An 11876-nucleotide genomic window follows, 5' to 3' on the forward strand; every position below is an offset into this window, starting at 1 on the left:
AGAAAGATGACTTGCACATAAAAGAATTTTATCTGCACAAAGGTGAATTGAGTTGCACATCAGAAGATTATTGCACAAAAAAAAAATTACGCACAAAATAAGTTAAGCTGTACACAGTAAAAATTAAGCTACACAAAACCCTTAAGTCCTATTTGCCAATTAAATTTTCAATAAGAGATTTGTTTATAATTTTCTCATAGAAAAATTTTCAAAAGACTACCTATAAAATTTTAAAATCTTACACCAAGAATCACTATAAAAACGTGTTATTATTTAAAATTGTTATTAAAATATAATAAATAAGACTAATTTAATATTTTGAAATTCAAAGATTTTTTTGTTTTGTTTTGTTTTGTTTTTATTCTGTTGTTGAAACATTCAATTGAACCATACTTAATGGTAGGTGCCGGTTGCCCATCACAATACACGTACGAACATCCCTTATTGAAACTGCTTACGGGGCTTTAGATCCGCCAGGTCAAAAGCAATCACTAGTTCCCAAAGCTGGGTGTGGTAGCCCCCAAATGTCAACGAACTACCAATGGAGTAGGGTGCAACCCACAGCAAGTTTAGCCAAAAATCGACTTCTGAGGACCTATAAGGAATCATGATTAGAATCTGCTCGTATAATTCGAGATAATTTTTTTTTACATATTTATTTTATATTTTATAAATCATGATTAACAAGAATTCTATTACCATTCCGAAGAAGCGTCGAGTTATTATCAATCTGCATAGTTGGCCGTACGTCCCCGTCAATATGGTGCTTTCTATTGACCATCTATTTACGGTTTAAGGAAGTATTTAGATAGAATCAAAACTATAATTTTAAAAATAATTTTAGTAAATACGTAAAAAATTTATTTCAATTTATAAAAAAATACTTTTAAAAAACACTTTTTAAAATGTTCAAACACCTCAAGTACGGCATGTCCACCCCTACTTATGAGCAGGATTGACATTAAACACGGGCAAATGGCACATCTCCTGTAATGGGATGATTGGCTCTTTCTATATGATAGAAGTATTTGCTTGACATCACTTACAAGATAACCGATGCAAAATTCTTTTGCGAGGCCTAGCTTCTACTTGGATTGCCTCTGTTATTCACTAAAGGTAAATCTCATATGAGATACTACAAGTTAGTGTGTTTTTTTGTTGCCGTCATTATGCATCACTCATCGAATAGATATCCATCCACATTCGCCTCAGCGTCGCGGCATTTCTTAATGGGAGGGGCTCCCTTCTGCCATCTCTGCGCATTCTTCAGAGACCTGCACCATAATTGAGTGCCCCCTCAGTTCACTGTCGCTCTTGTAGCCAAGTCGCCATTCTTCTGCTCAGAAATAAAACCCCACCTAGCACCTTAGTGTCAGTAGTAAAATATGGTAAACTTAGGGCCTCGGGGGTAATTTTATATGAGTCTAAATAAAAGGCGACGCAGGTCTGCAGAAGCCCCTGTACCCTAAAATGAAAAAGTGGCCACCTCCCTGATGAATTAAATAATAATAATACAAGAGAGAGGAGAGATATATATATTTATATATAAACTATGAAGAAAAGGTCGTAGTACTGAAAGCCGTAGATGCAGTAGTTATGCAGTGTATGTACAGCGCCCCCCAAGTAGCCCTCTCACGTCTCTGAAGTCTTTGCATTGAAATAAAAGCCCCTTCCCTACATCAATGAATTTTTACTTCCCCTGCCTCCACACTCCTCCTGACTCTTCTCACATGTCCGTCCTGCAACTAAGGAAACTGACAAAATAAACCCTCCCTCCCTTTCTTTCTCTGTCTCTGTTTCATCTTTTTTTTGGGCCAAAACTCTGCTTCATCTGATAAACCTGTTTACCATCTTTACCGAGTGAGTGAGTATTGGAAACCTCAAAAATCATCCCTTTTCTCCTCCCTTTTTCCCACTCTCACCATCCCTTTCCCTCTTTCCCTCCCCTCCTAAAAAGCTACCCACCGAATCTCTCCTTCTCCCCCACTTGTGTATACTGGCTCTCCCAACCATGGAAGCTTTTAGCTTACTCAAATACTGGCGAGCCGGTGCTTCGCTCCCTCCTGGAGCTCCTCCTCCCCCTTCTCCCGACGCTACCACCACCATCGTCACCGCCGTATCTGAAACTGCCGTTGATTCCGACGGTGAAGACGACGACGACGATGATGACGGGCCGTTCTTTGACTTGGAGTTTACGGTGCCCGACGAGGCTGAGGATGGCCCTGAAAATCTGAATGTAAACCATAGTGGAAGCAACTCGCCCATGCATAGCGAGGAGGAACAAGCTGATGACGGTTCGGACGATGGAGACGGCGAGGGAGAGTTCAAATTTACGCTCTCTCCTTCGACCAATGATCCTAGTGATCCTAACCTTTCGCTCTCTCCTTCCGACGATCTGTTCTTTAAAGGGAAGTTAGTGGAGGTGGAACCTTCTTCTTTTGTGATTAACTCCTCTGAATCCGAAGCCAATTCGAAGCCTCAGTTTACGGCGTCATTGTTGAAATCCGCTACCAAGTTCCGTATTTTTATGTCCGCTCTCAAGAAATCCAAAGCGAATGCGTCGGACAAAGAGTCTAATGCGTCTGATGCTCCGAAACAGCAAGAAACTCAACCGCCGGAATCACAAAAGAAGCCGTCGGAGCAACAACAGCAGAAGAAGCTTTTTACTGTGAAATTTAAAATCGAAGAAGTTCCCATTATGTCTCTCTTTACAAGAGATAACAGCTCTAGAGGCGCTTCGGCGAACAAGTCCCTGAAGCAGAACACTGAGGATTCACTGTCTTCAGCTTCGGACGAAAAGCGTTTCTCAAAGGAAGTAATGCAAAAATATCTGAAAATGGTGAAGCCTCTGTACGTTAAGGTTTCAAAAAGGTACGGTGGCAAACTGAGGTTTTCCGGGCAGCTCAACGTGAGCTCCAGAGCCAAACCAGCAGGGCCAACGCCGGCCACTGCGGTGCAGAAACCTTCTCCGCCAAAAGCAGTAGCCGAGAAGGTTCCGACTGAAGCGGACAGTTCTGAAACGAAGGTTCAGCAAAAACAGGGAAATCTTCCAGCCGGGTTGAAGGTTGTGTGCAAGCATTTAGGGAAGAGTCGTTCCGCTTCGTCGGCGGTAGCAGCGGCACCTGCCGGAGCAACCTCTTCGAGACGGCGTGATGATTCACTACTGCAGCAACAGGATGGAATCCAAGGCGCCATTTTGCACTGCAAAAGGTCTTTCAATGCCTCCCGAGGTAAAAGGGGAAAAAAAAAGTTTCAATTTTCTATTTTTCTGCAACTTTTGTTGTTGGGTGGGAGATATTCGGAATCATTTAGGAGTAATTACTGGTCAATTGAATCTATATTAAAACTTTAAAGAATTCGAAGAATCTGATTATATTTTATTCTCATTTTAAAACAGAGGGCGATTCTTCCCAGCTGCCACGTTCTGTTAGCGATCCCCTGCACGAGATATCGCCGGAATTATCAAGAAAATCGACAGAGAAAGGCAAAGACAAGTGCCCTTAAACGTCTTTGGAGTGCTCTGTCAAACAATTTGAGAGAATTAGGGCGAGAGACGCAAGATTTGAGTTCTTTTCAAACGTCACACCGCTCTGTGTGTAAAAAAGAATTTTAGTTGTTATTACAGTGAGTAGTCGAATAGTACTAAACTATTGCTGGTAGACTTCAGTAAGTAATGTTCCCCTCTTGGGAGTGTTCGGTATGGCCCTTATTGCCTGGGTCACTATTTTTTTCTTCTCAGTAGGATAAAACTGTAAAGCTCTTCTTTCCTAGCAGGTGAAAGAAGATGATGCCTTTTCTTTGTAATGTATCATGTATCTATGTAGCTCAGACCAAACAGTTTCTTGACCCCTTCAGTAATTAGTATTTACTACTAGTTTAATTGATGGGTTCCTTCTTCCGTTTTGGTTTGCTTGTTTTTTTTTTCTTTTTTTGGTTTGAAATAAAAGATTATGAAATATCATTAAATAAAATGAGGCCTCTAAATTTCTTGTTTATCCAAAGCTCTTCAGCCTAAGTTAATGATAGTGAACGGCATGAAAAAAAAAGAAAAAAGAAAACAGAAATTCACATCTAAATCTTGGGCCGATGTAATGAGTCAATAGGTAACATTTATTGGCTTTGTTGTGTAAACGAATAGTTCAATGCCTAATTAGTAAATCCCCACCAACCTCAACATGAATATTTATCATGTGTCTTGGTCTCTTGGGGTAATGTCCCTACTCCCTAAAGATAATATTGATTTCCTCTGCTGAGTTGCTGGTTGCCACTGGTTTACCAAATTCCTCCTCTTAATAATAGATTGTAAGAATTCTGCATGTCTCAGCAATAGTACTATTAGTGGGATTTTCTTTATGAATCTGTCGATGTAGTTTCCACGTGAGCCTTGAATTAGACTGCCACATGAAGCCTGTCCTTCAGTGATCTTCAAAACCTGGTTTGAAGATGGGACCAGATATCTCTGAAGAAGCTATCCCCTGTTCTTCAAAGTCTGGCTCTGCACAATGTGAGCCGGTTCAATGCTGGCTTAAAACAACAGAAAAAACAACAGTAAATGTCATTGATTTTGATATAAAGTGGCCAACTTTAAATAATAAGGAGCATGATGAGTGTCAAACTCGAGAGTCGAGAGGAGAAAAATTTGCGGTCAGAGAAGTGGGAAAGACGGGGACATGAGCAGTAAAAAGTGAGATTTTCTTTTTAGGGGGTTGAAGACTGGGGAGGAAGAAAAGGAAAAGGGATTGGATTATAATTAGACGCAAGTGAATTTTATAAGTGGGAATCTCATTCTCGGTAAAACTCGAGAGAGGGTTCTCTTTCTCTGGCTCTGTGCTGTTGGAGTGTTAGCCCTCAATGTGTCTGAAGCCTGGCAGATATTGGAATTGGCGAACCTCATTGATGTTAGTGCCCCCACTATGGTCATGTTTCTCTGCTTGTAAAATACTAAATTATAACGTTAGACCCTTCATTTGTCTTTTTGTGCCACATATGGACTTTTGGACTATACATTTTCCGGTTGGCCCGTTCTTTGTTGGGTTTGTAGGGCCCATATTTTGACCCCACATGAGAAACAAGGAGCCCAAATTTCCCCGTTAAACTGGGATTCTATGTCTGCATGTCATCTAATTCACCCATCTTCAGTTTTGTTTTACGAAACTAAAAGATTAAAAATGCACCCCATGCGTTGCATGTGAGGAAATTTAATAAAGTGTGAAGGAAACAATTATCATACATAACTGTGTACTTCAAAAAAAATTATCATACATAACCTAAGATCCAATATGGTAAAGGACAATTAAATAAAGTGTGAATGGCAAGTATGCTGTATTGGGATCCAATTGCAAGGAACCTGTGTTCTAATACCAAACTTTTGGAACATAATTCTGAGGAGTTCTTTTTTCTTTTTCTTTTTCTTTTTTCCCTTAAACCCCTCTCCCCCACAAGAGAGGTCACACTTTACATACACATACACTTATTTTGGTCCTTGTGAGTATAAAAGAGGTACCATTGAATCAACGATTCTTAACAACTCAATTGATACTAATGCGTGCGTTTCACCTGAAGGTTCATCAAACTGTTAATTTTGGACTATGCTATTTGGCATTCCTGTTTAGTAAGTTCAGCTTCCATCCATCACCCACAAATTCCGGCTGCCTATACATCAAATTCTAAACAAAGTAGAATTATCATGCATAAATTGATAATTTTCACAAATAATTTACATTCTTTCTTGATTATTAAACAAAGAAGGTCTTTTCTTTTTGGTCTATCTTAGCTGATCAGACCCACCCCAGAGCCAGAGACATGGGTCCCATAGAGAGAACAGGGGACATAATACATCTTTTTTCTCAAACAATAACCCTTAAACAGTGAAAGCCTAGAAACCAATGCTGGTGAAGCAAGCCTCAGCATGAGTTGACCCGCTGGTTTTGTTATATACCACAGTACAGTTCATACTCACCTCAACCTTCCTTTTAATAAGATTCAGCACTTTAACGTTGCCACCTACTTTGGTATAACTGCTAATATTTAGAGCCTTTTCTCTGATCAAACCGCTCCTCAGGCTTGGGTTCTCCATGAGCTTCTCTGTCACGATCTCCACGGTGACGTTCAGCCTCATCGTCTTTCTACCCAAGGCCTTGCCCGGCGGCGTCCTCCCTTCTCCAATCCCAGTGCCGTTATAGTAAAGTGTGGTGGTGCTGCTGCCAAACCTGAAGGTGAAGACGTTGGGATTCTTGACTGAGACATCAGCTATCAGAGTCATGTTGGCATCGTTACTTCGAGTGGAATTCAAAACAGTTACACCGTTCAGACTCAGCCGGGGCTCTTTAACGTTATACACAGTGAAACTAAATATTAAGAAGGTGACGACTATGACCAGCACGATGGCTGTGGCGCATCCACAGCACTGGACGTACCTTCGTCTTCGAGACTTGATGAGGCGATCGTCGTTGATAAAAATGGCTTGATGCTCGTCGCTGCTAGAGTTAGTGAACGATAGTGGCGTTAAGGGTTTGACCTGCTCTCTGCTGCCAGCCATGATTGCTTAGCTTGAAACTACCACTTCCAGGGCAAAACTTTGAACCAGTGATCTGATATTATAGATGAAGCTTACCCGACTGGACAAGAATAGGATGGAACTTAGTGTTTAACCTCTCCCTCTTGACTTGACAAATGACGAAGTCGGCCCTTGTTTGGTGTTAACTCCTCAGACACGTTACCGTGTAAATGCGAAGGCTTGACCTTCATTGCAATATAGTAGTACTATGTGGCCAGCAATCTTCTGTATTGTCGATTCTTGATGAAATATTGTAAACCCAATCAAGTCATGTGAAATTGCATATTTGGAAAACTTAATATAATTAGAGTTGAAATTGATCGGAAGGATGCGGAGAATTAAATTAGAGGAGGCCTGGTGAGAACATATCTCTACAAATTAAATTGATTTGTCGACGGCCTGCCGTGATTGTCTCTTGCTCATTGCTTGGTCAAAGAGACCAAAAAAAAAAAAGAAAAAAAGAAAATGGTACTTGCGAAAGCAATTTGTTTGGAACCATGACAAAGAGAGACTTGGACTTGGACAATCAATAATGCCAAAGCTCTCTTGCCAAGATAATCTCATTCTTTTGGCATAATATCCGGTCTCCAATGATCTTTTTAAATACAAGTTTTGACCAGTTTCAACCTGCAAAAACTGGACTCCGAAAAGCCATATGTGGACATATCTGTTTGGTTTAATGGATTAAGGCATCAAGTGGGTAGGTATCACTTTGCATAATTTGATGGCCATTGGGCTGCCTCAGTTATCGTTGGGCTTTCAGTATCAAAATTGGTTTTTTTGCGTAGCACAAGAAAAAGAGAGAAGAGAACAAGCTTCTTTGTGTGACCAAACCAAAAAAATCTTGCTTGGGCGACAGCACCCTCCAGTTCTCGTAGCACAAACTTATGTAGTAGTTGCCTTTTATGTGTCTTTTTCGCTAAAGAAAATAACTTTTGCAACACAAAAAGCGAGTGCCTTGTTTCTAGGAAAATGACCAGTCTTATTTTGCTGATCGTGTCACATACGCTGAAGGAGATTATGTGGGGATGTGTCTGTAGACTAAGCAACATGGAGAATTGAGGATTGCATCAAGCATTCAATGACATCATATCAGAGCCAGTATTTTCTCTTTCAACGTCCGATTCAGGAATTGATTACTCAACCAATGGGCATTTATGGGCAATTAGTGTGTTCAGAATGAAGAAATCCGTACGGCTTTCGAGTTTGTAAAATGGATGGAAGCCAGGGGTTGATGCGACTCCACCTGAAATTAGGCCTCGTTTTGATGGAAACCATTCAGGATTCCTTCGTGCTTAAGCCAATAAACTGCTAGGAAGGCGGCCCTCATCCAAGAGCCCTAATGGCCGCTGCGATCATGCCTTAATAATTCAAGGAGAAAGAAACTGTGAAATAGTCATATATCTTTTTTTTAAAGATGAAATAGTCATATATCTGATATCTTATCATTACACTTGGTTCCCATATTAATCTCATTTTCTTGTCTTAATCTTCTGCGAATGGAGAGGATTTAAAGATTCATGTAATTCTTGTTTTCTTTAACTCACTGATGCAAATTTTTTACAAGTTAATGTTTCAGTACTCAAGGCTAATAAAAGAGAACCACCAACGCCTGGACTAATTAGCATAAACGAAGACCAGCAGAAACAAAATGGAAAAACCATAGGATTCGCAAGAACGTTCAGAGCAGCGAAATTGATAATCCAAAAATGATATGGTTTTAATATACATACCAGAAAGATACGTAAAACTGGTTTGAAATGAATGTGATCCTGAAATCAAAGGAAGGAACCATGAAAGAAAAGAACATACCCAGAAGTATGTTATTAACACTTCAAATTCTGAACTGAATTGGAGGTCAGGTTGAGACGCATGACGCAAGCCATTTCAGTGGACTTTTTCTTCTTCAGAAACTTAAGAAGATGGACAGTGCCAGTGAGCTTTGTGTAGGCTGTTAGATTGAAAGCCCCAGAAAGGATATCACTAGAGAGATTGCCAGAAGACAATACCTTCTCTGAACTTAAATTCAACGTAACATTCACTGCTCTGATTTCTCTGCTCTTCACTGTGCCACTCTGCAATTCTCTATCACCAACACTAGAGCCCTCGTACAGCACAGTCACACTACTATTTCCATAATCAAATCTTCCCAAGTTTGGATTCTTGACAGTAATCTGAGCAACCATCTTGAGATTAAAGGAAGGTGACGGTGAAGTTCTATAACTCAAGTGATTCACGGAGACCGATTCGAGCTGAAGCAGGGGCCTTTTGACCCGCAACACGATTGACGCAAAACCCAGAATGATGGCACACAGCAACACGAAAGCCGCCAAAAGGAAGACGAACCATTTGCTGCTTCGTTGCTCGTGCCTGCCTTTGTACATGATCGCTTCAGTCTCACGTCGCGATCGAGTTGCTAAGGGGTCTCACTCTTGTACAATATATAATTCAGTATGTATAACAGAAGAAGCCGAAGGAGTTTTCTGTTACAGATGAGAAGCTGAAGCAGTTACAACTTACACAAGAATGATCTGTTTTGTACTTCGGAGATGAACCTAAGGGTCATTTGCAAGTTGCAAATTAAGTCCTAAACATGTCTTTTTAATATCGCATGGGTCGCTTTCGGAGTCTTTGAAATCACTAGTTTCCCTTTTCTTTCCACCTCACTGTATTGAGGAAAGTTGAGATCTTGTTATTTCGAAAGGCTCTTTTTGTTCTTGGGGCACACGAAGCATGAGCACTACCGTAGGAATAACAGAGGAGGTACCCTGGGGCACATGATTCCCAGATCTTTATTATTTCCCACATTTTATGATAAAGTACGATCCAGCTTAATTAATTTGCGTGAACTTTTTTCCCCATATTATTCCAGTATTTAAAGCTAAATTGATTGATTAGCTGTTAAGTAATAGTGGAAAACAAAGTGAAAAAGGCCTATACGGCAGAACTTCATGGCGGCATAAAGGGTCGCTTTAGTTCGTGGGCTTATTTATTGATTGGGAAAATTGTAATATGAAAGTATTTTTGTTTTCTATCTTCCTCTGTAGAGGCCGAGGATGTACAAAGATAGGGCCTGGTTCTTGACCTTTTCATGTAAACTAATATTTACTTCTACATTCCTTGATCAAAACACGTTGTATACAAATTAACCATAAGTCTGGTATAAGCAACAGTATCACAGATTTGTTACTTTCAAGTAGTCCTTGTTCTGATATCCACGAATCACTAGTTCGCTACTTCGCTTGAAGGGATAAAGTTAAACAGTTTGGAGCATCCAGTAGCGTTATCTTAAAGCGAAAAGTTCAAAATTTTAGCTCTAAAAAAAGTCTGCACTCTGCACCAACTTTTTTATTGAGCAATATTATTCAGCTGAAGGTAATTTATTCCTGTGAACAGGGTTTTATGTTATTTTGAGTTAAAATTATATATCATGAAAGTTATCTGAAGGAAAGACGAAACATAAAGAAATACATAACAACTAATCGACACATTGTTGTAGTCTTGTAAATAGATAGTCCTGGCATAAGAAGTACAAGTCTCCTCTGCCTCTTCTAATTCATCTAGACAGAAAACCTTAAACTGACATAGCCTAAAGCGCGAAAAATTCAGTTAAACACTAGGGTACTGTCTGGTAGGAAGTATTGAATATCAGTGATAAGGATTGAGATTGAAAGTTACATGGAATTAGACAAACCCATGTATGTGGGATTGAGAAATACCATGGGGGATGTAGTCTTCCCCAATCCTACCTCCATGGGTTTGTCTAATTCCATATAACAAGTAATTATTTATACTAAAGATTTTTTTAATAAATTTTTTCAATTGTAATTTTAGTTTCTATATTTTATTTTCAATATTTCGTAGCAAATAAGACCTAAAGATTTTGGATAAGTCAATAGATGTTTAGACCAAAAAGTAAATAAAAAAACCTAACTGCAACAACAATTATATCAGCAAAGCAGCTATACCCCAAGCTTTTTACTTGAATTTCTGCAATGTATCAACTATTTGATATTTTGTATTTGGAAAACCCCATAATCAATTAGAAAAAAAAAAGGCTCTTTTGTTTTTTCTAAGACAAAACTTTTCCCCCATATTTATCACGCAAAGCACAAAATCACTTAAAATAAGCTAAAAATACACTACTTCATGACATGCTTTCTTAATTGAATGATACTTAATCTTGACATGCTTCCTTCCATGAAACAAAAGATTTTTAACCAAATGCAAGAGCAGATTTGTTATCACATAAAGTCTTTGCAGCAGATTCTTCCTTACCCTTCAGATGATTCCTAATTTTTCTCAGCCACAAAGCTTGATTGACAGTAGGCATGTGCATGTATCTTGATAGATTGCCAGTTGCGTATATAGTGGTGTCGACAGCTTTGTAACTAGTTAGAGAAAAGTATGATAATTCGGCTGCATAACTTTTTTTTAAGAAATGAAAGTGCCTTTTGAAACTTGAGGAACTTCAATTCCCAAAATATGACACATCAGCACCATTCGTCTCAAATATGCCCTTCATGTGCCTTCTAAATTCTTTCATATAACTTGGATTTCTTCCAATATACGAAGGTACATTCCTGGGTTCACATACATTTGCATGAACCAGCTGGAGCTTCTCAGTTGCTTTCCATGCTTGGTTTAGTTAAATGAAGCTTTATACCAGAAGGATCAATAATTTCAAAAGATCTAATCTTGAACTTAATGAATAATTCTCTTGTGGCAACTAAATAGTAGTGTACTTGATAAGCTTTGTACTTGTGAAAACAAGACATCAAAGATAAGCTTTGTACCTGATAGAGTTCGTACACATACAATACGTCAATACCTTTGCCTTTGATATCCATTTGTCTCCCATAACCAACTTTTGTCCGGAAGAATATGTTTTGCCCAAAGTCTTGAATGTTTATAAGTTTGCTATCATATGAAGAGTACCACCATTGTCAATAATTCAGATCCAAGTGTTTATGTTTTGAGGTGGGGCTTTCTTTCTTGTTTTCTCTCAGACACAATTCCATAAAGGTCAATTTTGCTCTGATGCCATGTGTTGGAAGGGAAAGAAAAGAAGAGAAAATTCACGCTCAGAAAATTGGAAAGCAGCAGCCCAAGAATAGTCAACAACAGCAAGCACATTAGCACAACAACTATAGCCTGACAGGTGAGCAGGGGCAAAAACTAATCCCCCGTGTCTCGTGCAGGAGGGCAACGGGGAAAATCATCCAGCTTTTTTAATATTGGATTTTTATTATGCTTGCATTCTAAAAATATTGGCAACAAAAACTTGAATTTGGAAAGAAAAAAAAAAACAATTGAGTGG

The 11876-nt window shown here is 39.2% G+C and overlaps 3 protein-coding genes across 4 annotated transcripts; 1 reads left to right on the plus strand and 2 right to left on the minus strand.

The window, feature by feature from the left end:
• The first annotated feature begins 1687 nt into the window (after positions 1 to 1687).
• Positions 1688 to 3899, plus strand: LOC114731710 (probable membrane-associated kinase regulator 2). The gene is made up of 2 exons (XM_028918948.1): positions 1688 to 3230; positions 3398 to 3899. The coding sequence occupies exons 1-2, from the start codon at positions 2012 to 2014 to the stop codon at positions 3502 to 3504; spliced, it is 1326 nt and encodes a 441-aa protein (XP_028774781.1). The 5' UTR covers positions 1688 to 2011; the 3' UTR covers positions 3505 to 3899.
• Positions 3900 to 5707: 1808 nt separating this feature from the next.
• LOC114731691 (late embryogenesis abundant protein At1g64065-like) lies at positions 5708 to 6791 on the minus strand. 2 transcript variants are annotated; one of them, XM_028918922.1, is made up of 2 exons: positions 6417 to 6791; positions 5708 to 6275 (listed from the first exon to the last, which is right to left on the minus strand). In XM_028918922.1, exons 1-2 carry the CDS (start codon positions 6536 to 6538, stop codon positions 5876 to 5878), a joined length of 522 nt encoding a protein of 173 aa, XP_028774755.1. In that variant the 5' UTR covers positions 6539 to 6791; the 3' UTR covers positions 5708 to 5875. The 2 variants fall into 2 exon arrangements, with proteins under 2 accessions (XP_028774755.1, XP_028774754.1); XM_028918921.1 differs by having other exon boundaries at positions 5708 to 6791.
• Positions 6792 to 8246: 1455 nt separating this feature from the next.
• Positions 8247 to 9137, minus strand: LOC114731696 (late embryogenesis abundant protein At1g64065). The gene has a single exon (XM_028918927.1). The coding sequence runs from the start codon at positions 8938 to 8940 to the stop codon at positions 8383 to 8385; it is 558 nt and encodes a 185-aa protein (XP_028774760.1). The 5' UTR covers positions 8941 to 9137; the 3' UTR covers positions 8247 to 8382.
• Between the last annotated feature and the right edge of the window lie 2739 nt (positions 9138 to 11876).

The sequence above is a fragment of the Neltuma alba genome, unplaced genomic scaffold (genome assembly GCF_004799145.2).
Source record: "Neltuma alba isolate B1F8T4 unplaced genomic scaffold, ASM479914v2 tig00012843_pilon, whole genome shotgun sequence".
Lineage (NCBI taxonomy): Eukaryota > Viridiplantae > Streptophyta > Magnoliopsida > Fabales > Fabaceae > Neltuma > Neltuma alba.